The sequence below is a fragment of the Podarcis muralis genome, chromosome 6 (genome assembly GCF_964188315.1).
Source record: "Podarcis muralis chromosome 6, rPodMur119.hap1.1, whole genome shotgun sequence".
Lineage (NCBI taxonomy): Eukaryota > Metazoa > Chordata > Lepidosauria > Squamata > Lacertidae > Podarcis > Podarcis muralis.
The window spans coordinates 37535782-37562293 of record NC_135660.1 but is presented as its reverse complement, the minus strand read 5'-3'; the positions used below and the strand labels follow the sequence as shown (position 1 = coordinate 37562293).

Genomic DNA, 26512 nt, shown 5'->3' with positions numbered 1-26512 from the left:
TTCAATGTAAGCTATAAGGAGGACACATGTCTCATTTCTCAGCCAGGTGAGTTTTCCTGTTACTTTACACAAAAGTGGCACACAGCAGCAGTTGAAGAAGCAGAAACTTCCCTGATCACAACAACTATCACCACCACCCAGTTCTTGGAGGGGTCCTGCTTAGCCTACTTTGAGAAAGGAAAGCAGAATCTCACAATCCACCAACATGGAACCTTCTGCATGCAAATCAGATGTCCACCACTGAGCTGTGACGCTTCCCCAAAGGGCTCACTTGCAACAATGCCTGTGAGTTACACACAATGCCATGCTCCATCACAACGACAGTTATTTTGGAGCTTCAGAACTATAAGCAGCCATGCAGAGACCCACCCTTGCTCATTAGCATCAACATTACCTTTGCTTCACTCATGTCATTCTCTGCCAAGAAATATATTCAGATATGTCTAATTTGATTTGCCCTGTAGCCTAGCCGAGTCCATGCATAGCCTATCTGTGTTGTGTGCTCTGTGTGTCTGTGTGACTCTCTCTGGGTAGTGTCCCTGCAGCCTCTGATGTCACAAAGGGCTTAGCAGTCTCCTAAGAGAAAGCACTCTGTGTTGGATGCAGACTTACATGCAAGGAATTGTTTGATGAATTAAAATCTATGTTCACATCCTAGCTATGTTGCAGTCTCATTGGACAAATGACTTTTTCTTAGCTCCAGGGTCAATCGATATGCAATGGATTATTTCATAGGATTGCTCTGAGAAGTAACTGATAATATGGATTCACATATTGAATAGTTTCAAAACCATATAAAAGGGGAAACTGTCCAAATACAGCTTCTCCCCCCCCTTTTTTTGCCGTGCTTTGATGGTCAAAATTGCACAAGGTTAAATGCCGCAGTGTTTACAATTTTGGAAAGTACAGGAGCTCTCTGAGGTCCTGGGCCCAGCTAATTCACAAGGTGAAAATACATTTCATAGGGTCCCATTGTGACTTTTTAAACCACTAGATGGCAACACAGTTCCACTTCAGTTTGTATAAATACATTCTTAATTTTGCATAAAAGAGCTTCATTTTTTCTCTTTGCGGAATTTCCAGAAAATTATTTTTTCCCCTCGGGTTCATTGTTGCATTGGAAACATTCTGGATGTCTGGCCTCTAGAATTTCTGGAGAAACTGAGGTGGGGTAGAGAGGGAAATCGGCAATAGCTAAGAAAGTGAATGAGAAAATCTGCAGTGTATTTTAGGAATAAATAATGTAACAGTTATTTTGAACACAGTATAGCCCAGTTCAGATGAGGCTTGTACCACTTCAGCTTGAAGATGGGGGCTCATTTAATTGAACTGAGGCTGTGCTGATTGTCTGACCAAGATGAACTTTAGAGTTTGGAGAGCGAAGGTGACTATTAAAGTGGTGTGGTGGAACATTTGAGTAAGGGTATTGCCTAATATTTGTAGCAGGTGTGGGAAACAGTGTGTCCTACATACTTATAGCTCTTGGCCTAATTTCTTGTGGATGGGAAGGATGGGGAAAATGGGAATAGGAGAGAGAGAGAGAGAGAGAGAGAGAGAGAGAGAGAGAGAGATGCACTGCTCACTTTTGACTGTGGTCCCAGTGCATCATTCATATGGAGCCTCTGAGAAATTAGCCTGAGGGAATATGGACCTCACCAGAAAAAGGGCTGCTTACCTCTGACTTCACAGTTTACAACATATCCAAGGGTTGGGTTTTTCTTCTCCCCTTTTCTTAAAAAACCCCATTGTGTGTGCTGTCTCAAGTAATGATAAAGTGCACCTGGTAGCCTCACTACCACTGAGACATGCTTTGGAAATTTGGCCCAGAAATGTCCCTGGGAAAGATGCTACCAAGACATTTTCAGTTCCCATTTTCAAATAATGCGTCTGCAGTAGGGGGACTGCTAAGAGGATTGGGGGGGGGGGAATCAATCCTCAGCCAGCTTGTAAACTATAGCTATTAGTTACCACCCCATCCGACAGTCTCCAGGATTCTCCTCCCATCCTTCTTAGTGGTGGTTGGAGAGGTCTGGCAAAGGTGGAGGTGGACTTTGGCCCAGCCCTACACTGAATGCTCCTTAATACAAAATAGTCCCTCTGCATTGGGAAGCAAATATCAGGGAGAAAGGACAGGGAGATCAGGTCACATGGAGTTTCTGATCACAGAGTCTTGTCAACCTGTCAAAGTGAACCTGCTTGCATGCCCCTTTCAGACCCTGCTGGTCAATGTGGCACGGTCTGTCGCTAATTCTTCGTGGTGCTTTAGCAGAAATGCTCAGAGTTCCAGGTTCTTCAGTGCAGTATATTTATTGTGAGCTATATATACAAATATCTGCAGGCTATAATACACGAGCAGTTCATACAGTCAAACAGAGTACCTGGCTGCACCTTAAGGCAAATAGGAAGACCTCTAACTCTCTCTCTCTGCCCACACTCCTCTACACCACCATCCTTACTGCTGGAGAGGTTTCCCTTTTAAACCGATGACAGCCAATCAACTGACAGCACACTACTGCTGAGTCATTCTGACCCAGCACTTCCAGAGAAAGTATTGCAGGCTGATTGCACCAGCCAGTTGCATCAGCTAGCAAACTCAAGCCTGCAGACTTACTATCTCTCACAGCATTCTGTGAATCCCAACACAGTCATGGATAGAGGAGTTTGCAGTGGTACACATGACCCTGCACCTTCCAACATGGTTATGCTTCCATGATGGCTAGAGATGGTTTGTAGCTTCAGGGTTATGATGGCAACAAATTATGATGGGGTGATGGATGTGCACCCTGGTCTGAGCTCCTTTTATGTTTTGAAAGATTCTTTGTTCTAAAGGCACTTGATGCAGCAATATTGCTGAAGTCAAGCAGATCTAGGTCTGGTCATGGATGGATAGCAGAACTCCCCAGAGAAAAGCTAAATGTAATAAATAAATAAATTCCAAACTAAGCTGACATTAATTGCATGAGTGCACTTAACTTGCATGGTTGAGTTATTTAAATAATAGCCATGTGGGAATCTGTATAGCCTGAAGATTGTGAAAAGGGTGGGTGAGGAGAGGGAGTTCAACCCTTTCTCTCCATGCCAATAAAGCACCTCTCCAAAGCTACTGTTTGCACTTCAAGGGACATGGGAGCTTTCACTGAAGTACAAATGGCAGCTTCAGAGAGGCAGTTTTTGTCAGGACTGTTGCAGGGAGAGAAAGGGTTAAACTTCCTGACCAACCCACACACAGACCTGAAGCTGCTCAGATTGCTCAGACCTGAGGCTGCTATTTACAGATCAAAAAGCAGGCATGTAAATTGTATGAATGCCACTAAAACTATGTCTAGCTTAGCCTTCACACTACAGTATTCTAGAGCACCTGCCTGATTCTGGTATTTTGCACGAGACACCCAAAGGGAGCCCTTTCCACTTGCCTTTCCTTCTTCAGATCTCCAAATGTTTGATTCCTCATGCAGATAGCACATTGTATCATGGCAATAGCAAGGGGCAGTCCTCAGTGCAGAAGTACTGGAAGCTGTTGTAGCACACAAGGGGTGGTACTTAGGTTGGACCCTAGCACAGAAGAGCCCAAAATACTAAAAACTAAGAGCTGTTCTCCTGCATCAACAGTACCAACCTGAAGCAGGTTGAAGCATTTGGCTATGATGCCCAGTCCTTGCTGCAGGAAGGGCAGGCATTGTTAATTCACACTGCGTTCTTTAGCTGACAGCATGTGAAGCTTCATTCCAGGTGTATAACATACAGAGGAAAGCACACTTTATTAACTCCTCCTTGCTGGCTTATTAAACCTGGCTAATGGTTGTTTCATACCAAAGGAGCAGTACAAAATTGCTGGAGCACGCCTATGAATTATGGGCCGTGTCTGCAGAGAGAAAGTACTAAGTCCAACTAGTTTGGGCAGGAGTTTAACCGATGCTTTCAAATCGAGAGCACTGTAGATTATCAACAGAAGGTGTTTCTCTGCCAGTGGCAGTCGAGTTGGGAGGCGCATTTACTCTTGGCTCAGATAAATGCATGCACAGGCTGCTACTGAGATACAGCTGTACAGCTGAGGACGTGCAGGATAGGTGCACAGCATTGCAGCCTTGTCACGAACACAGAGCACCACACCTTCTCCCCCTCCTATGGAGATAACCAATTTTCTTGAGTTGTCTGACTGTTTTATTTCATATCGGAAATAATCACAGATGCAGCAGGAGGAAGGCTAATTTGTAAAATGGGAGGAATCATTGGATTATAATTTGATATCTGTAGCTAATGTTGGTAGGGAGGCTGGACATGATGTCAATTATTCATCGAGTGAAGAAGGGCTTGCTTTTGTCTGTCCTGAACATACCGCCAATCAATCAACAGATTACTAGGCAAAATCTGGCTTAGGTCCATGTTTGCAAATGATCGCTACATCATCGCTTAAACATACTGTCCAGCTAATAATTAAAAGAGGCCGAAGACCCAAAGGTTCCTAGTATTCCAGGAATGAGATTTGGGTTACGTAATTAAATCAGCATTTGAAAGAGGGTTAAAAGACTGGAGATGGCTTTAGGGAAGTCAGAGGTGACATTAGTAGGAAGTGGAGAGGCTGGTTTTTCTGAGATCCAACGCATATTCATCATTGGAACAGTTTCTGAGTGTCTTTTGATCCAGACACTATAGGACAGGGATGTCCAACAGGTCGATCACGATCTACTGGTCGATCCCCAGGAGGTTTTGATAGATTGCAGTCGATCGCTGGCTTCTCCATCTGGCCCTGCCCCCTCGCCCCACTCTCTAGATGGGTAGAACAAAAGACGGAGCTCTCGTGTGAGGCTGACTGTTTCAGAAAAATGGGGTAGATCACTGCCAGTTTTTAATTGTGTGAGTAGATCTAAGTCTCTTGGAAGTTGGCCGTCCCTGCTATAGGGGATTGCTACAGTGGCCAAAAGTACTTTCTGCTCCATTTGTTGCACAAGCTCCACCCCTTCTTGGACGGAGGATCTTGCAACACTAATCTGTGCTTTCAAAGCCCTTCGGCTATCTCCTGTTTGTATGTACAGAGCCTAGGCGTGCACAAGTTGTGGTATGCACACAGGCTCTGATCTCAGGTTCAGGTGAAAGCATTAACTAGAGTGGAGGTGCAATCCTATTTCTCCCACCCAAACATTCACATCCCATTATATGCTGTATAAATAGGGCTAATGAGTGTAAGCTGTTTTTCAGCTATAAGGGGTGGGAAAGAATCTCCAAAGTTAATCAAGGGTCAGTTGAAGCTGGCCCTTAGCATATGTCTCAACTGTCCCAATTTAAGCAGGGCATCCGATTTTGGGGGACCCTGCTGTTGTGCGAGTCACATGACTTTGTGGGGCAGTGCAGCCCAGAAAGACGCATGTCCCAGTTTTCTCCTGTGCCATGTTGGAGGGTATGCCTTAGTAGAGCTGAAGCCACTCTTGGATCATAAAGGTGATGCCTCTGACCCTTCTGTGCCAGCCAGAATTTCCAGGTGAGAATTAATTCAAAAGCCTGGCCCAAGACTAGCCAGCCCAGTGCCATCCAAATGTTGTTGGATCGCAACTGACACAACCTCTGACCAGCTGGCCAGACTAGCTGGTGCTGATGGGAGTTGGAGTCCAACCAGAGGACCCTGCATTGGCTCCTCCTGACCTAGGCTGCTTCCCTGCAATGGGAACAAGAATGCCAATGGCTCCCTTCATTGTCTTTGATTTCTACTTCCCACTCTCTTAATGCTTAGCACATTCCTTTGCTGGGATTCTATCTTGAGGGCTTCTTGTGGATTTTGTAGTACAGCACTTTGCTGTCATGAGAGTGAAACGCCGACCATCCTTCTCTGCAAAGTCCTCCTTTTGAAGCGAAAAGAGGAGGGGGGGCCGCACGCGAATGTGCTTTGCTTCTCTCAATCAATATTATCCATTAAGATCCGTGTCTAACAGTACTGAGTCCAAATGAATAACTGAATGAGCTGCCTCTTGCTCTCTTAAAGACTTTGAAACCGTAAATGCACTCCTAAAAGGAGCCATTTGATATCTCCGCTCTATCTGGTTGTACAAAGGGTGGCTTGTTCAGATGAAATATGGGAACAAAATTGCATGCTATTTTGATAGGGGCAGAAAGCAAAGAGAAACACATCTTCATTTTTCAGTTGGATTAATGATACAAGGCCTCACGCTCATGGGTGTCAAATGCAATAGATCGGATTAAATCTGTAGAGCTGTGTCAAACAGATGAATCCAAGCTAATCTTCACATAAAGAGAGCTGCAGCCGAGAGCACAATCCAGTTAAATCTTGGTAGTTGGATTTGAGCCACTTTAGGGCTATAAGCCACCCAGTCAGTGAGTGGTTCACTGAACACTCTGCGCTGGACCAAAGGTCCATTTAGTTCAGCAGTTTGCCTCTGAGTGGAAGATGCTGGTGAAATTCAATGGGTTGAAGAGTACTTACAAATTAAACACAGAAATAGGGATGCAGTCGGGAGAAGACTTTGGAGCAGAAGTCTAGCATCCAACTTAGCACAATGAGCAAGAGAGCCCCCAAGTGCAGCAGAGTTGGCTTACCAGCTTTTGAAGTAAGTGGAACAATACACAAGGGTAGTCAATGTTTTGCTCCCCTAGAGATGTTTCTGGACTACAGCTGCCAGCCCTCCCAGTAACCGTCATTGATGTTGCTGCCAGGAAGTTAGCACTGTGGGCTGGGCCCGGGGGTAACCTGTGAAACGTGGTCCAGGACTGGTCCAGAATCCGAAGGTTCCACTAGGAGTCAGTCTGACAGGGCTGGGGCAGGAAACTAGGCAAGGACAGGTGCAAGATCTGACATACAGCAATGTCACTCCTACAACCTGGGGTGGGGTCCGACAGCCTTTTATCTTTGTCGGGTTAACAGCCCGGCGACTCACCTCCCTGTTTCACCTGAAGGCGAGCACTCCTCGTGCAAGTACTCAGGTCTCTCCTTCTCTCAGACCTTAGTTTCTGCAGCTCGGGAGACGTTGGTGGGTTACTAGACCCAGAGGCCGCCTCAGCCACCCCTGACCCAAGTGGAGCAGCTGTAAGTGATGCCCCAGCTGAAGGCAACGAGGTAATCCCCGCATCTGGAGCCAGGGCAGGCTCAGGCCCCTGACTCGGCCCAGCTGGTGTTTGTTGCAGGAGAACCTGTGCAGCCTGGAACTCTTCAGGGTCAGGCCCCAAACTTGGTTCAGATGATGCCTGAGGCAAAGGATCCTGCAGACTGAGACTCCTCTGGTTCTGAGTCCCAGCCCAAGTCCCAGGCCATCACACACTGCAGCTCTGCCTCACCAGGCAAGTCTTCTCTGAAGCCCAGAGTATAACATGATCTAAACTGCATTGCTGCATAATGGTACACGTATAACATGGGTCAGCATGGTGGGAAAAGGCAGTTTCACAATTCTCGGCCACATTCTCCTTTAAGGAATAACTGCACCATCATCACAATGAAAGGGCCGTCTTATCAACAATGCAGCCAGAGAGAAAGCATTCCTCCTGTTTTGCCGCAACAAAGATACCTCTCCACCTCCCTTCAGTGTGTGCTGCTTCCAAAGGTGCCTGAGGTAAACATAGTCACTCGGTCGATCACAGCCCAAGATGATGTTTTATATAACAATGAATGGAGTTTCAATTTCTCTAACCGGGAGAATTACTTTACTGCCTGGAAGGGCATTCTGGCATATTTGCATGCATTTGAGCTTCTGCAGAGTCCGAAACTTCTTTGTTTAGGCTAGCTCGTAAGTGTGCACCGCAGGAGTCTGCACAGCGCACAGCAATCTGAAGTGCCTTTGCTTTTCTCTTTTGCCAACCCGAGAGTTTGCATCGGCTTTTAACAGCAATTGAATGTTCTCCCTGATTGTGATTTGTGTTCTGTATCAGCAGCACCGTTTGGCATTTGCTTGGTCAATACTGTATTTTTCTAACAATCAATTCCTTTTTTTTTTGTCTGTGAAAGTTACCCACGTTTTTCACATTGATCGTTTTAACTGAGTTTCTAGAAGTTAAAAGGGTACATGAGAAGAGCCTGTTCAATCAGGCAAATGGGCCATCTGGTCCAGCATCCTATTCTCACAGTGGTCTGTGGAAAACCCAGAAGTAGGGCTTGAGCACAAGAGGCCTCTCCCAGAACCTCCAAGTGTCTCTATTTTCCAGGGATGTCCATGATTTAGAGAAGCCGTCCTGGTTTCTTATTTGATCCCAGAATATCCCACTTTTCCTTAGGATGTCCCTATTTTCATTCGGCAGCACATATACTCCTATTTTCATTTGTGAAATGTTGAAGGGTATGGAGTTATCCAACCCCCGAGCCTTCTGAAGGCAATCCTGTATAGGGAAGGTTTTTTAAAAAAATGTTTAATGTTTTATTATATGTTGGAAGCTGTCCAGAGCAGTTGGGGCAACCCAGTAAGATGTGTGGGGTATAAATAGTAAAATTACCATTATGGAATGGGATGTCCCTATTTTCATCAGACAAATGTTGGAGGGTATGCTCTCCCCTCCTGCAGTTCCCAGCAATGGCTATTCAGAAGCATTACCACATCTGATTACAGAGCAGTGTGCAATTTCAAAACACAAAAAGACACAACAAACAGGGCATTCTTCAGGCGGAACTCACAGGAACCAAGTTCTGGCACCCCTCAAGTGGGCGCCATTACCATTACAGTCATACCTTGGTAGTTGAACGCCTTGGTACTCGTCCCTTTTGGCTCCCAAATGCCATAAACCCAGAAGTGAGTGTTCCAATTTGTGAACTTTCTTTGGAAGCCGAACGTCCAACGGGGCTTCTGCGGCTTCCAAACATTTTGGAAGTTGAATGGACTTCTGGAATGGATTCCATTCGACTTCCAAGGTACCACTGTATAAGGGAACAAGGGAGGCGTTCATTGTGAATTCTGGCACCTCTGTTTCTAGAAAAATAGCACTGGTAACAAACAATAGTAATAAACGTCTCCCTCCGCTGCCCAGTATAAAAGGCCATAGATTAATTAGCCAAAGGCCTGGGAAACGAGGAATGTTTTTGCCTGGTGGCTAAAGATACACAACAGACCCAGGTGAGCCTCCCTATATACTTCTTTAGCATTGCTGTTCTCACCCCACAGATCACAGCTTAATCCCTCCTCCCCATTAGACAGCTGAAGGCTCTCCTCCACCTGATATATGTTGTATTCACTTGCAATGACATAGCCTGTCCTGCACTGAATTTTGAAGCAGGGTGTCTTGGCAAACCGGTGATAACACTTTTACCTTTTTAAAAAAGAAAAGAAAACTTTAATAGAATTTTAATCTCGCAGTGATCTTCTTGTAGTTATTACAGAATAGCTGCAGCCAAGACCCGTTCAGCAGCATTTATTCTCTGCATAGGCAGGGATGGAAGGGAAGCGATGTGCCAGAATTGTATGTCAGTGTGCTTTGATATGCAGCAAAAGCAGAGTCACTACGGACCTGCTTCTCACTCAGAGATTTAACTTCTAGAAACCCTGAGAGGGCTAGCATGGGGGGGGGGGGGAGAGGAGAGACAGAAAGCCAGGGGGAGTGAGAACGGTTGAGTGCCCTAGAAAAGGCCCCTCTTTTCTTCCTAACATAATATTGCATGCAACACTAATGTCTCACAACAAATGAAACTGATCTGTAGAAAACACAACTTCAATAGTGTGTGTGTGTGTGTGTGTGTGTGTGTGTGTGTGACATAGCTAGCTAGTTGGGATACTGAAGAAGAGAACTCCATGCTGCAACATTTTGTTGCCTGTCCCAGTTGTAAGGTATATTTCTTAAAACTTTACAACATGATATGTTAAGTAACAAACAGCATAGTATTCCCCCTCCCCGATATTTAGGGGAAATGTTTTCAGTGCTCATTATGGGAGACTCCAATATGTAAAGCATCTATTATGGGAGCCTCAGTTTCTGTCTGTCTGTCTATCTATCTATCTATCTATCTATCTATCTATCTATCTATCTATCATCTATCTATCTATCTATCTATCATCTATCTATCATCTATCTATCTATCATCTATCTTTATTTCTATCGAGAGAGAGAGAGAGAGAGAGAGAGAGAGAGAGAGAGAGAGAGAGAGCACTCTCCAAATAGGGAGAAGTTTCAGGAGTCCTAGCACATGCCTTGGGTTTAATTTCCCTGGAATGAAGGTTACTGGAGACTTACTGTGCTTGCATAATATAAGGTTTGTTTATGCACACACATACACACAAGGTGAGCATAAGATGGAAGGCTCAAAGTATCAGCACTCCAACAGATCCTCCCCCTTATGTTTCTACTTCTTGGAGGTGGGCATAGCTTTGAATTCAGCATAGAGAGCAAGTCAGGCCTCAGTGTCTCTTTTCCAACTCCATTCCCAAAGCTGCCTGGCTGTTCTTCTTTCTCTCATACGCACTTATTAAACTTGCACTTCATACTAAAAAGTCCCAAAGTGATTTACAACAGAAATAACATGTCATCTCCAGGCAGGAGTGGGCGGGGGAAGGCATGCCCCCTTCAGCTCACCTTCCATAAGTGTTTCCTTCTCTTTAGTTTCTATGGCAACACTTTGGCCCAAGCTCACCTAGCAAAGCAGAAACTTAAGAGATCCTGGCAAGGTTACTGACTTAACAAAGAAACTGGTTTGGCCATTTTGTTTTGGTCTGGCCGTTTCTTACAGCTACACAATCACAGAGCTGGAAGGTAACGTGAGAAGGCATTCATCTTTATCCCAATCCTGTACAGTGGTACCTTGGGTTAATAACTTAATTCATTCTGGAGGTCCGTTCTTTTTTTGTTTTGTTTTTTTTAAAAATAATTTTTATTAATTTTCCAATCATGTAATAAAAACAAACAATAAAACAAAACAAAACATACAAACAAATAAACATGTATAATTTCATAAACTCATTTTCCTTCACCTTATTTCCCGGACTTCCCCATACCTCCCTTTTTCTGCATCCTTATTTTTCCCTTTTGACAGCAACCCTCCATTTAATTAATTAACTCATCTTCATTATAATTCCCTTAAATTCATGATTTTCAGCTGCAATTCTCTGTTTCTTAACACCATAGCATCTCAGCACTCCTCAATGTTACAACAATTTTTAAGGTATATTTTAAATTTCTTCCAATCTTCTTCCACTGTCTCACTCCCCTGGTCACGGATTCTGCCGGTCATCTCTGCCATTCCCATGTAGTCGATCACCTTCGCTTGCCATTCTTCCAGAGTGGGTAGCTGCTGCGTCTTCCAATACTTTGCCAGAAGAATTCTTGCTGCTGTGGTAGCATACATGAAAAAAGTTCTGTCCTTCCTTGGCACCAATTGGCCCACCATGCCCAGGAGAAAAGCCTCTGGTTTTTTAGAAAATGTCCATTTAAGGACCTTTTTAATTTCATTATAGATCATTTCCCAGTAGGCTTTAATCTTCGGGCAGGTCCACCAAAGGTGATAGAAGGTACCTTCAGTCTCATTACATTTCCAACATTTATTATTGGGCAAATGGTAAATTTTTGCAAGTTTGACTGGGGTCATATACCACCTATAGATCATTTTCATTATGTTTTCTCTCAAAGCATTACAAGCCGTAAATCTAACACCAATATTCCATAACCTTTCCCAGTCATCAAACATAATGTCATGACCTATGTCTTGTGCCCATTTGATCATAGCTGATTTTACTGTTTCATCTTGTGTATTCCATTTCAGCAGCAAATTATACATTCTTGACAAGTTCTTAGTATTGGGTTCTAACAATTCTGTTTCTAATTTCGACCTCTCCATCTGAAAACCTATTTTCCTGTCCTGTTTGAATACCTCGTTTATCTGAAGGTAGGGTTTAGACTTTAATTTGAAGGTAGGGTTTAGACTTTAGACTTTAATTTGTCATAACTCTGTAGTTTAACCCTTTCACCATCTTGCTCTAAAATTTCACAATATTTTGGCCATTTGGACTCCATATTAAGTTTTTTTGTCTCTTTAGCTTCCATTGGTGATAGCCACCTGGGAGTTTTACTTTCCAGTAGATCTTTATATCTTATCCAAACATTGTATAGTGCTTTCCTGACAATATGGTTTTTAAAACCTTTATGTATTTTTACCTTGTCATACCATATATATGCATGCCAACCAAATCTATTGTCATACCCTTCCAGATCCAAAATGTCTGTGTTCTCAAGAAGCAGCCATTGTTTCAGCCAGCAAAACGCTGCCGATTCATAATAAAGTCTCAGGTCCGGCAGGGCAACCCCCCCTCTATCTTTTGCATCAGTTAAGATCTTAAAGTTTATTCTGGGCTTTTTGCCCTGCCAGACAAATTTTGATATGTCTTTTTGCCACCTCTTGAAACAGTCCATTTTGTCCAGGATCTGGAGTGTCTGGAATAAAAACAACATTCTAGGCAATACATTCATCTTGATGACAGCAATTCGGCCTAACAAGGAAAGTCTCAACCTTGACCATATTTCTAGATCTTTCTTCACCTCTGTCCAACATTTGTCATAGTTGTCCTGGAGGTCCGTTCTTAACCTGAAATTGTTTTTAACCTGAGGTACCACTTTAGCTAATGGGGCCTCCCGCTGCCGCACAATTTCTGTTCTCATCATGAAGCAAAGTTCTTAACCGAGGTACTATTTCTGGGTTAGTGGAGTCTGTAACCTGAAGTGTCGTCTGTAACCTGAGGTACCACTGTACAAACATTTCAGAAAGGAATCCAGTTTTTACAGCTGATCAGCCACATTGCTACATGCAAGCGCTTTCATTCGATACATCTCTCTCTGCCCCAAAGTTGATGGTACTAAATCAGCTTAGGCCTAATGCCTTTTAGCTTGATTTGCCTGGGTTGTACTGCTTTCTTGTTCCTCAATGATATATATGTGTTGAAGAAGAACTGTAACTCAATGGGTAGAGCACATTTTGCTTTAAATGCAAAAGGTCTCTGGTTCAGTCCCTGGCATCTTCAGATAGGCTGGGAAATGTTATTGAACTACAGTACCCATCATCCCTTTCTACTGACCATGCTGGTGGTGACAGATAGAGCGGTAGTTCCACAACATCTGGAGGGCAACAGGCTAGCCACCTCTGTGTAGACAGTACTGAGCCAGTTGGGCAGTGTGAATCAATATCACATTAAAACTATTAGCCTGACATTTTGGAAGACAAAATAACTTTAGGGTGAACCACTATACCCAAGTCATATGAAAGATCTCCAGAAATGAATTCAGCCTTGAGCATCCTTCCTATAGTTCTTTCCCCCCCATTCTTTGGGTATAATCTGTCCATTTTCCTATTTGTGCCATTACGGAGCAGAGGAGCGAAAATGTGTTTTTCTTCTTTGAATTAAAGGGTGTTTCCTTTATCCTGGAGAGATGGTAAAAGCATATCAAATTATGTTCTGAATCATCAGAGTACAGCAGATCAGTATCTTATCTCTGTATGAAATTGCATGTCTATGCAATAGTCTTACACCGGCTTTCAGTCAAGACATAAATTCATAGCATTGCTGGCTCTAAATAGAAAGCTTATTGGACCCTAAATTGCAAGTGAACTATGTATGAGACAATTTCAATACTAATGAGCTCTGTTTGCCATACGGCAGTAGAATGTTCATTATATACTGTGGGTTCCTATTGTTAGTCAGGACTCGGTCCTCAGCGCATTCTTTGAAATTTCATTAACCTTAAAAATGGGAAAGATGGAGATGAATACAATGTAGATCACACTGCCAACCTTTTGAGGAAAACACTGCAGCCAAACAGCTGCCATGATTCTCCTATCGGTGCTGTTAACATCACCCTGATTCAGAAGAAAGGACAGAAAGTGGTAAGTGTGCATGGATAGCCCTTCTCTAAACAATAAGGTGCTGGGGGAGGGAAGGACAGAACCCTATTTCTACCTGATGTGACACCAAATGGACAAAAACATGGGAATGGTAGCAAAATCACTTAAATAACACACGAGGGATCCAGAGAGAAAAATCCTGATAACACTGTCAGCTTATCCACAGCTACCTTTTGCCCTGCTCTTTCCAGGCACAGGTCAACACTTTAAAGCTCTGTGTCTGAGCGCCTCCCCCCCCCAAACTTTCCCTACAAAAGCCTGTTCTTTAAAGCTGAATTGGATCAAATGGCTATTCAGGTTTTCCTCAGACTGACGTTCAGTCTGATTCAGCTTTAAAGTGTGGACCATACCTGGAAAAGGCAGAAGAAATGTAAGTGTGGATAAGCCCTTTACTGAGCAAACGGAATGTAAACAGGATATAATTTGAGGAGAAATGAACATAAAGGTGGGTGGTTTTTTTTTGTTTTTTTTGGGTCTTTCTCAGTTCAGGCCTTGTACACAGCATGGAGACATGCAACCAAATGTAAGAGGAAAAACTCCCTCATAACTACACCGCCAGTCAGAGCATATGCTAGCTCATTGAAGACCATGCCACTCTGACTAGTTGCTAAGCAGCACTTCCACCCACCCCCTTCTTGGCTAGTTGAGCCCTGCTAGATCAGGGTAGAGGTCCATCATCCTGTTCTTACAGTGGCCAATCTGCTGCCTATGGGAAAGATGCAAGCAGGGCTTGAGTACAATGACTAATGTTGTCAGCTGCAGCCGCCTTATTGGAGGCAGAAGAAACTGAATCCCCATTAAATGTTTGCACTGTTCAGCTGGAGAGAATGGGCTGCCCTTGTTTGTTTAGCCTACAAATCTCTCATCTGCAAGAGGAATGGGTAGGATGAGTCTATGTCGACAGAGGGACTGCCACTCATGGTCTTCTCAACCATACTGGAGCAGGTTTTCTCTACTTAGGTCAGGCTGAACTGCCAGAATCAACTCAGAGCACTCATCCTGCATTGCAGGGAGTTGGACTAGATGACCCTTGGGTCCCTTCCAACTCTAGGATTCTATGATCATGGCACCATGAAATGCTATGTATTGAGCATGTATTAACAACTAGCTCTAGGAAGAGAAATGAAAGGTCAAGTGCCATGCCCTGTTCTGGTAAATAGAGTCATGCCAGATTTCTTTTCAACACTGCTGCTAATACAAACTGTTACCAAAACCAACCACAAAATGAGCCAATGGCTTTTCTCTGTGTGCTTGCAGCAAAAGAATATCCCCCATCCTCTTTTGCCCTAACTGTAAATAATGTGGACCAACCTTGACCCTTTTGGGCCAGAGGAAAAATGCCAGAATCGAAATAAATAACGTTCTAATTGGTGGTACTCTGTGTAATGAAAAACAAAGCAGCCCAGAGGTCACAAAAATAATGAATTATGGAGCAAATGCCTTTGACAAAGCCCCACACTAGAAGACCCCTGAGCAAATTTGGTAGTTGTGGGATGAGGAGAGGTCCTCTTGCAAAATGGTAACAGGAAGCAGAGAGAAGGAATGAATAGACAATGCTCACATTAGAGGGATGTAATGAGCAGGGTTTACAAAGGATCTGTACTGTCTTGGATCAATGCCTTGTAACTTGTTCATAAATGATCTGGAGTTCAGAGAGACCTGAGAGGTAGCCAAGTTTGCTGATGGCACCAAATTATTTAGGGTGGCAAAAACAGAAAAGGATTGTGTGGAGCTTCACAAAAGATCTCTTCAAACTGGTTGAAGGGGCAATAAAATAGCAAAGATCTGTCCTGAGAGGGGGAATGGACATTTAAATGGCCAATGCACTTCAATAAAATCAAGTGAAATATGGGGCATCAACTGCCAAATTTCACATATACATTGATGGGGTCTTAGCTGGTAGTGACTGATCAGGTAATGGATCTTGGGGTTGTGGTGCATAGGACTGATGAAAATGTAGATCCTGTGTGCAGGTAATATGAAAAAGACAGATTCCATCTTGGTGATCATCAGGAAAGAGATGTTTTAAAAAAGAAATTGCCACTAACACAATACCTTTATTTTAATAATCTGTGGTGCTGTTCCACTTGGAATAATGTATACAATTCTGTTTGTCACATCTTGGGGCTTTTAGGTTTGGGAAAAAAGGTGATTAAATGGGGATATCATAAGAGGCATGAAGAAAGCAGTTAGGGAAGGTTTTTCTCCCTCTGTCATAATACTAGAACCCAGAATCCTCCAAGCTGAAGGTGGATTCTGGACTGACAAAATGAACTAGTCCACAGTTCATCGATTCATGGAGGATAGGTCTAGCAATGGCTACTGGCCATGATGACTAATCACTCCCAGTACCAGAAACAGTATGTTCCAGAATAACCAGTTGCTTTTATGCTCATGGCCTGATTGTGTAGGCATCAGGTTGGGCATTATGTAAACAAAATGATGGACCAGATTGGCCAGTGAGCTGATCCCTTGGGCTTTTCTCATATTCTTAATGCCAGGCCAGTAAGTGGGAGGACCTTTGCAATCCAAGACTTGATCCTGGATAAATATGTCAACTTGGTTTGGCTGATTGATAACTAAGGGAGGAGGGCATTCAATTTAATCCAGTTTTGCCCACCAAGTTTCTGGGTGTAGCAAGAAGCAAGTGATCCGCTGGGCAAAACTGGTGGCAACTCCAAACCAAAAGCGTATATGTCAATGCCTTAAATGGATTATAAGCCACAATTTTCAGTTTTTCATCATAGTCTTATAATAAGCATGCTGAAAGTCATGCATCCCAACAGGCTAGACCATAGGACTGCAATAAAATAAACTTTCTTTTGTACAATTATTGATGTTTCATTATGCCGGTGTTGGGTTCTGTTATTAACTGGATGATATATATATATTTTCTTGCATAAATTGTTCTTGTGCTTAAGTGTGCTGTAAATTATACACAAATTCTCAAGATTACAAAACAGAACTATAAACCTGAGGCAACATCCCAGTTAATGACAAAACAACAAAAATAACAAAAACCTTCCCTTCATTATGAGACAAAATTAAAATATCAGATTATGTGTGGATCAGGAAAATCCAAATTTAGCAGAAGGAGGTGTGGGCTGCTACTAGAAGAGGGTGTTGTATGGATGCTGGGGAAAAGAGGGGGTGGGGAGAAAAGAAAACAGATTAGCCAGTAAGGGAACTGGTTCTCTAGCTTTGAGAGCACTGAGACTCTGTTTCTTTTCTTTTTATAGACCTGAATGTCAATGGCTGGGTGGCTGACCAGGCCAAGGTGCATGGTTGAAGGAGGAAAATTTATAAAAAGCTCTTAAAACAAATGTTTTCAGAATAAACAACCTTACAATGCCAATACTGAAACCAGAATTGCTGGATTCACAATTTATCCTTAATTTTGATACTTACATAATTTTGGATGTTTTTATATTGTGGATAATAATTGTTGTTGTAGCTTGAGAAGCACCTTGCTTCTCCAATTTTCCTAGTAAGTAAAGGATATAAAATGACTGATTTGTAGGACCACTCTGCATGCATATGAATGAACATATTTATCAGCTTCGAGTGTACATTGAATATGCGCATGCATGATTTTCATATTGCTTTGCAAACCACAAGGGCATTGCATTGTATGGGTACCTTATTAAATTGCTCTTGAAAGAATAACGGGTGGCAGGAGGCTTTAATTATAAACTCAATGTGAATCTGATGTGGTGCACATGCTCCTTCTAATCTCAATCCAGCAAAGCACTTTATATTTAATGTTAACCATGGGACTTGTTCAGTTTAAGTCAATGGGACTACTCTTACATTCCAGACAGTTGAGGGGCATTTCCTACAGTAAAATGTTCACTGGGAGAGGGCTCCCTTAAGTCGCCCGAGTGACAAAATTCATAACATCGGAAGGATTAATGCCTGCATCTACTTGAAAGTAAGATGTGGATTGGCTGAGGAATTCAACACTACCTTATAAGAAGACAAAAGGTACAAATCAGGGATTCAGAACTACAGTACTGTTGCTGGACTACAACTCCCATAATCCCTGACAATTGACTATGCTGGCTGGGGCTGATGGGAGTTGGAGTCCAACAACCTTTAGAGAACTACAGGTGTGTATAGCTGGCAGGGTATGGCAGGATGCTAGAGAGTGTGCATCGGGGGAAGAGGGGCTGGCGTCTGACTTGGGAGAGGGGGCAGTGATTTGTGGGGAACTGTTCCAGCCAGGAGGCAAGAGTTGGGGGCAGGGAAGCTTCGGAGCTGGAGGGTGGAGCACAGGGTGGGACAGACGAAGAGGAGGAAGAGGCAGGTCAGGCAAGAGAAGGGCCTGGTGCTTCTCCATTCTGTCCTGCCCCACTGTGTCCCAGAACAAGGAGGGGATTGAAATGGGATAAGCAGAGGAAGCTTTCAGCCAGGCTTAGTCTCCGGGTGCATGTGCACAGCCCATCACGGGAGGTACATTAACTGGTGGAGGGGAATGGCACCCTGTTGCTACAACTACTCCATAGAACGCAGACCTGAACATCATTGCCTAGATGCTAGATTGGTGTGTGCAGCTATCCAGAGCCGTAGAAGTGACTGTAAGTGTTACCTTTGACAATAAAGACTTAACTATCTGCCGACTTAACTATTCCTTTGGCTGGGAAGCAGCCTTGACATTAGCTTTCTCACTCCATGAGAAGAATCAGACTAGCATAGTGGTCAGACCGACTAGGACTGGGAAATCTGGAGTCAAATCTTCACTCAGTCATGGAGCTCCATTAATGATTTGTTATTAGAGTGCCTTTTGGAAGTCAATCATCATGGAAAGTGGCTCTAAGTTAGAGGAGAGCAGGCAAGTAGAGGGTCACAAAAGCTCAGAGAAGGGAGTTTCATTTCTGAAGCTAAGCAGAGCTGGATCTGCCCAGTAATAAGAATACAGGGAACCCCTTGTATACAGCATATGTGGTTCTTATTAAAACAATTGCACCCATTATGTGCTATGCCCTAATACAGTGGTACCTTGGGTTAAGAACTTAATTCATTCTGGAGGTCCGTTCTTAACCTGAAACTGTTCTTAACCTGAAGCACCACTTTAGCTAATGGGGCCTCCCGCTGCCACTGTGCCGCCGTCGCGCGATTTCTGTTCTCATCCTGAAGCGAAGTTCTTAACCCGAGGTACTATTTCTGGGTTAGCGGAGTCTGTAACCTGAAGTGTCTGTAACGTGAAGCGTCTGTAACCCGGGGTACCACTGTACAGAGAACTACATGAGGTTTATTCATGTTTTTCAGGCACTAACCCATTTCCACTTTCCTTATCTATGCTACTCTTTTAAGACTCCCCTCTAACCTCCTCCCTCTCTGCCTAGCCCAAGCCAATAGGAACAGAGGAGGCTGCATATACCGAGTCAGAGACCACTGCTCCATCTCACCCAGTATAATCTACACTGACTGGCTGTGAGTCTCCAGGATTACAGACAGGTTTTCAGACAGGATTTTACTTGGAGATGTCAGTGACTTTCTGCATGCAAACAGGTGCTCTGCTGCTGAGCTACTGCCCTTCCTAACAACTATCCTATCACATTCAGAGGTCATCTCTTCTCTCTACCTCTTGGTGCCCCTTTCTAAGGCTGTGACTCAAGGCTTCAGCAATCCCCTACATGCCAAGACAACTGCAAGGCCCTGGTGGATAAACTTTCTTGCTTAGCTGAATACTCTCTTCAATGTATATTTGAATGGCAGTAAATGAAATTATGGAAACACAAGGCACACACCACCTTGAAGAACAAATGGCAAGCTCACGGCTTACTTTAGGCATCCAATGGCAAGGCAACCAGGAAACTAGACACTCGTGCACACACACCCCTCAAGTAGGAAGCAATCTCTTGCCAGACACTCTGAGTGTGTTTTTTAATATAAAGCTAACAGCAAAAGAGCTGAGAGTAAATGGGGTCATGGAAATGGTTAAAGGCCGAGGAAAGGACAAGCTAGGCAGGCAAAAGGCATAGCTCCTGGCAGAAGGTTAATTATTACTATTAAACATTTCAAGTCAAATCATGCTTCTCTGTGGTGGGCTTCCTCTGGTATAAAGAGCAAGTATTCTTTACTGGGGTTCTGAGAAACTCTAGACGTATGTGGCTTCTTACAATCAGCATTTAAAAATCACTACAATTGTCGGCGTCATTTGTCTTTTTGTTTCTAAGTGTGCTCCCAACTTTGGAGAGAATAGCGCAGCCTGCATAAAAAGCAGCATGGTATTGCTTAGATGTTTAAGGTTAATAATTATCTTGCCTGTCACTTTGAATGATGGATATCGCGGCTGAATTTCTGCTCTGTCAATTTTTCAGCATGTTGGCCATCTGTCTATTGACCTTATGGGCTGTCAGTATCTCGAAGTCAAACATATGGACTCAACAGGGATCACACATGCAATTTTATATTTTCATGAATGACAGTGATGGAGAAATGAAGACTGAGCAATATTAATCTAGAGTGAGAGAGAAGGAAACACTGGTGCTGAATTGAGTCCTGCTGTGAATGAAGCTAGAAAACTGCACTTCATGCTATCCCCTTTACTTTCTTTTGAAGTATAATCAATGGAAATTATACTAATCCATGATGAAATATTACAATCATGTAGATATGGTGGCTGAGCCTATGAACACAGGCTGGGAAAATCTATACTTCATATTATGGGGGAAACCCCATAGAATAGTTTATATTCAATGTGTTCACATTTTACAGTTATTTTACTCTTTTAAAACCCCCTTTAAAATAATAATAATAATAATAATAATAATAATAATAATAATAATAATAGAATAAATCCAAGATGACCCACAAGTTTCAGATTAGCAAAAGGTTTCCAGGGGCATTCTGAAAGATTCATTGCTAAAAAGGGACAGTATTTCATAGAATCATAGAACTGTAGAGTTGGAAGGGAGCCAAAGGTTCATCTAGTCCAGGCACGTCCAACCTCAAGTTGGCTGCGATCTACCAACAAGTATCCAAAACTCGCAGTGATCTACCACCCTCCAAAGTCATTAAATAAACAAACAAATAAATAAAGGGATCTTTATTTAACAGATACAGTAGCTATGTTTGGATATCATCACGACAGACCCAAATAATTACTAGATGGACAAGTAACCAAACAAGTAAGAAAAGTCAAACTTTGTTGGGCTCCAGATCGCACACAGGGTCCTCCAAAGAAATGAACATTTATCGGGAACATTCCCCAATGTATCCCTCCAGACACATTAATCGACACGAAGGAACACCTAGCAAGAAGTTAAGTCCCACTGTGTTCCAGCCAGTGTATTCTGAACTGCAGTCTTAAGGGCCGTTTTCCAACACAACTTTAACTAATTGCACATTAACCAGCAGGCGAATAGGTGAGTGGCAATGTCTATTTAACAAACTGGGAAATTCCTGCCTTGTGCATGCAGCCATGTGTGGAACCAGGTTTCTGTAGGTTCTGCTGACAGAGAGAAACAAAGAGAGTGTAACCATGCCCCTTTCTCCTTGCAGTTCCAAACTGTGATGAAGACATGACAAAAGTCTCATCGACTCATCCCCACATGGAAAGATACTGCCAATGATCAACTCCTCTGTATACTTGCATGCATTATCACTTGGTAAGCAGCATTCTGTCATCATCATAAACTTTACTGCAATAGCCAAAGGCCATGACATCATTCACAAAGGAAACAAAAAGAAAAATAACGATAACCATAAAAACCATAAAAACATCAGACACTGCAAATACAATAAACCACAGTCACGTCTCCTAGAAATTATTTGTTGCATACGATAGAATAGCAGGGGGTTCTCAGATGGAATGTGCCAGCTTAAATGTCCGCATTACCTTTGCAATTGACCACTATTTTATCTAGTTCTTTTCTCCTGATCTTCTTAGCTGCCAACGCATATAGCGCTACTTTATAAGTTGTGAAGTCATGGTAAGCAGCATTATGAATTCACCCACTCTGACCTTTCAGTTAGCATACCATTCCGCTAGAAAAATAAAAGTCAGTGTGCTAGGACTTTGAAATGATCTTCAATTCTTTTGCAGAGAAGTATTTAACTTTTTTTAAAAAAACGAAAACAAGATCTGATCTTTTTTAAAAAAAAGCCTTGGCTCTGTACGTCAGGCACTAAAATACAACACTGCTGTCAATCTGAAGAGGTGCTGGAAGTGTACGCAGCACTGATCACAATTAGTGCAGAGCAATTTAAAATTATTTGAAGAGTCCTTACACCATGAAGTGTCCCAATAATTTGTAATTACTTAATGTTTCACCTGCTCCAAACCCCGTTTACTTCCCGAATCAGACTCTTTAAGGGATGTGAAGTGGCACATTGCAAAATGATCAGAGAGCAACCTGGAGTAGTTGCTAATTCTAGATGCACTTCTGGAGCTTCTGAATACCAAGTAGTTTCTATGGATGCACTTCTCCAAAAGGTCACTTGAGGATTACCTGCCAATGGGTGACAGGAAATGTAAAGGTGGTGCAGGGAGAGAATTAGAACATAATGAACATCAATAGCCCATTATCCAATCTCTATGGATTCAGTTGCAATTATAGCAAGTACAGTGCTGAGACCACAGGGGAGAGCCTTCGTTGTGATCAAAGCCAAGGAGGGGGATAAAAATTGAACGAGTAAAGCAAGTGCAAAGGGTTCTGTACAGAGAGAAGATGCATTCATACTTCCCAGAAAGATACTGTATGTGGAACTCTTGGGAACACACGTAAACACCTTCAAATTGTTCTTAGATGGTCAACCTGTCCTACCTGCCTGCTTCTCTGATGTATCTGGTCTCTGTGGACCAAGTTGTCAAGGATCAGCAGGTGACAAAAAATACAAAATTTATCTGTATTGTTCTAGCAAAGCATAGTCTCTGTTTGAAAGGGGCTACCTGTGCACAGTGATTCTATTTCTGTATTTTTATAAAACTAGAGGATAGGATCAGAGAAACTAGTGGAATTGAGTACTCATGGGTTGGATGAATCTGCCAGTTATGATTTTTCTCATTTTCACATTTTCCCAACCTTAAGTTCAGTTTACCACATTTCTGCAGCCATTTGCAATTTGTTGCTTTCTTTCTTTCTTTTTTTAAAAAGGCCATCACAAAAATGTCAGCATTTTAGTGTGCATTTCTTCTGATATTCACATTTTTTCAATCAATTTCCCCAATAGAGTTCCCACCCCCCATTTTATGCACTTTCCCCTAAATATACACATTATTTATACACAATTTTTCATTGGAGATCTGAATTCCAAAATTTGGAGAAATGTAAATTTCAAAGGGTAACTGCAGAGACATCACCTTGCCAACAAAGGTCCGTATAGTTAAAGCTATGGTTTTCCCGGTAGTGATGTATGGAAGAGAGAGCTGGACCATAAAGAAGGGTGATCACCAAAGAATTGATGCTTTTGAATTATGGTACTGGAGGAGACTCTTGAGAGTTCCATGGACTGCAAGAAGATCCAACCTATCCATTCTTAAGGAAATCAGCCCTGAGTGCTTACTGGAAGGACAGATCGTGAAGCTGAGGCTCCAATACTTTGACCACCTCATGAGAAGAGAAGACCACCTGGAAAAGACCCTGATGCTGGGAAAGATGGAGGGCACAAGGAGAAGGGGATGACAGAGGACGAGATGGTTGGGCAGTGTTCTTGAAGCCACCAGCATGAGTTTGACCATACTGCGGGAGGCAGTGGAAGACAGGAGTGCCTGTTGTGCTCTGGTCAATGGGGTCACGAAGAGTCAGACACGACTAAATGACTAAACAACAACAACAACAAACTGCATTTGGGCTTGCAAATCATTTCAGGAACTACAAATTAAGCACTAGGAATAGAGAGAACTGTCAATTTCATTTCTCCCAGTCTCTAATTTTCCATGCTCAGTTTCAGTTCACCACTTTTCTGCAGCAATTTGCATTAAAAAAACGCTCACGAGAATTCATCAACATGTGTGTATGCTTTTCTCCTTATAAACACATTTTTATATGCAGTTTTGACTAATTTGACTAGTTTTGCAAGCCATTTCCCCACATATAAGGCATACAAATATATTCATTTTTGTGCATAGGTAAAGGTAAAGGGACCCCTGACCATTAGGTCCAGTCGTGGTCGACTCTGAGGTTGTGGTGCTCATCTCGCTTTATTGGCCGAGGGAGCCGGTGTCAAGTGGCCAGCATGACTAAGCTGCTTCTGGTGAACCAAAGCAGCGCATGGAAACACTGTTTACCTTCCCGCCGGAGTGGTACCTATTTATCTACTTGCACATTGACGTGCTTTCATTTTTTTTTAATAAATTTTTTATTAAAGTTTCAGAAGTTTTTTTATAACAACAAAAAACAATACAATAGAACAGACAAACAGAAAATAAAAAACAAGTATAATTTCAACCCTTATTTTCTTATAACTTACTTCCCCGACTTCCTCATACCTCCCCTTTCTGTATTTCAGTTTCTAATTTATTATTCATCAAATCCTTCCCTTATTTTTCACTTAATTTTTGACCTTTCTTTTCTTTTTTTGACGTGCTTTCAAACTGCTAGGTTGGCAGGAGCAGGGACCGAGCAACGGGAGCTCACCCCGTCTCAAGATTCGAACCGCCGACCTTCTGATTGGCAAGTCCTAGGCTCTGTGGTTCAACCCACAGCACCACCCGCGTCCCTATTTTTGTGCATACTTTCCCCTAATATATACATTTTTGTAAACACTGGGTGGTTGGAGGGCTGGATCTCAAAATATGGACAAGTGTGAATTATGAAGGCTAGCTGTTTTTCAGTTCACATTTTATTTTTGGAAATTGTGAATTTGATAGATCCATCTTTAAATGTGAATGGAATAATCCCACCCCCCCCATTTACTATTAGGTACCAAACCTACTCACCCAGCCCCAATCCCTAACCACAATGACTAGAAACCTGCTGGAAGACAACAAGTTTTGTTCACATTAATTTTATATATTCCTAATCAGACCATGCTGTTCAAAAGAATCAGCCTCTCTCTTTCTGTCTCTCCCTCCTCTCCTTCGGAATACAGAGGACTTGGGGGAGGAAGAGGGCCTCTCTCATATCATGCTTTGAAAACACTCAAAATTTCAAGGGGGATTCTTGCTGCTTCCAAGTGTCCTCAAAACTTGACTTTGGAGTGAGAGAAGCTAACTTCTCAGTCCCTTGAGGAGTCTGCATCTGCAAGAGTGGCAGGATTTTGGCTGACTACAAATAATAACCAGCTCAAATGTGTGAACCTTTCAAACTAAGTAGTGAGAGTAAAACTGGAGCTGGCAAGAGGACTTAGGTGAATTGTAGTCTGAAAAAAATTGGTCAGCTGGCTGACACCTGGGCTGTTAAAGGTCCTTTAAAAAGTCAATGGCAGGATGTGTATCTCCAGGGGCAGCGCTCCACATATACGGAGCCACCAGTGAAAAGGCCTTGTCTCTAGGGCCAGCTAATCTAATTGATCTTGCTGACAGGCCCATCAGCAGGGCTTTGATGCTGATCATAAGGTCCAGGCAGATTTACAAAGTGCAAGTGGCCCTTTAAATGTCATCGCACAAAGAAAGCTAGTAAGACAAAAAGGGAAGCTTATTTCAAAGCAAGGTTGTTCTCAGGAAGGAATATACATGTGCAACTCTCAAAAACGGCTTAATATGAAAAGAACGAAGGGATAGTTGGGTAAGAGAATATATGATTAAATTAAAAGTAGCACATGCATGAAGTCACCTGAAATAAAATAATAACTAATGAATAAACACATGGAGAAAAGATTTATATTTGCAATGATGGTCTAAAAAGGGCAAAAAATAAGCAGATTATTAGCCAACATTATGCAGTGTCTCTAACTCACATGTAAGATCTTCTTGACTCCCATGCTTGTTTTTCTTTATTTTTAAAGTTTGCATAATTCCAAGTAAATTCTTGTCTTGCAAAATGCAGATTTTATTTGCCAAAAAGTGTTATCTACATGGGCATTTAATTACATTTGTTCAAATACCACATTGTTATGAATCCCAGTATAAGGGTGGCAAAGGGAGTATTCATCACAAATGCAGTCACATTAGATTAATTCTTGCCTCTTTTGCAAGTTCAAACAGACTCCCCCCCCCATCCATATGCCTCAGAAGTTGTGAATTGCAGCAATAACCCTCACCCTCCAGCACAAGGAATGCAGCTCGGTGATCAAATTTAAATTACAATAAGCAGTTTGAAGCATTTCCTAGCCAGAGAGAGAAAGAGAGAGAGAGAGGGGGGGGGGCAGAATATGTCTTATATAGCTTGATCCCTGCATCATCTTTGAAGGGTCTGGACGTCTGGAGCTTAGCTTGTAAAAAAGAGGGTGTGTGTGTGGGGGGGCTCAAATTAAAGTTTTATCCCAATTATGCCTTGTTCAGAGGCAAAGGCAAAATGGGCTTATATGTTTTCAGCCAGAAGGGAAATGGATCAGATACTGTACCACAAGCTGCTGTCATGATGACAACATCCCCAGAAAAAAGAGACTTCAAAGCACAAATACAATCCAATTTCTCTAGCATCAGTTCAGGTGAAATTCAAACAACTAATCTCCACACAGAATTCAGAGATCCCCTCCTAATGGACAGACAAGACCACAGGAACACCTGAAACTGAAAATAAAATAGAATTCCCAAGAGCAATGGCTGATGATTTGAGATATCTTTGAAATGGAGCTTCATTTTGTAAATTCTTTCTTCCT

General features: G+C 42.6%; 1 protein-coding gene across 2 annotated transcripts in view; it reads right to left on the bottom strand.

The window, feature by feature from the left end:
* LOC114596736 (uncharacterized) overlaps positions 1–8841 on the bottom strand; it is a 30160-nt gene extending 21319 nt beyond the window's left edge. For both annotated transcript variants that reach the window (XM_077930001.1, XM_077930004.1), the window contains exon 1: positions 8660–8841. In XM_077930001.1, coding sequence (XP_077786127.1) covers positions 8660–8827 — 168 coding nt within the window. In that variant the 5' untranslated portion in view covers positions 8828–8841. The remainder of the gene's footprint in view (positions 1–8659) is intronic.
* Between the last annotated feature and the right edge of the window lie 17671 nt (positions 8842–26512).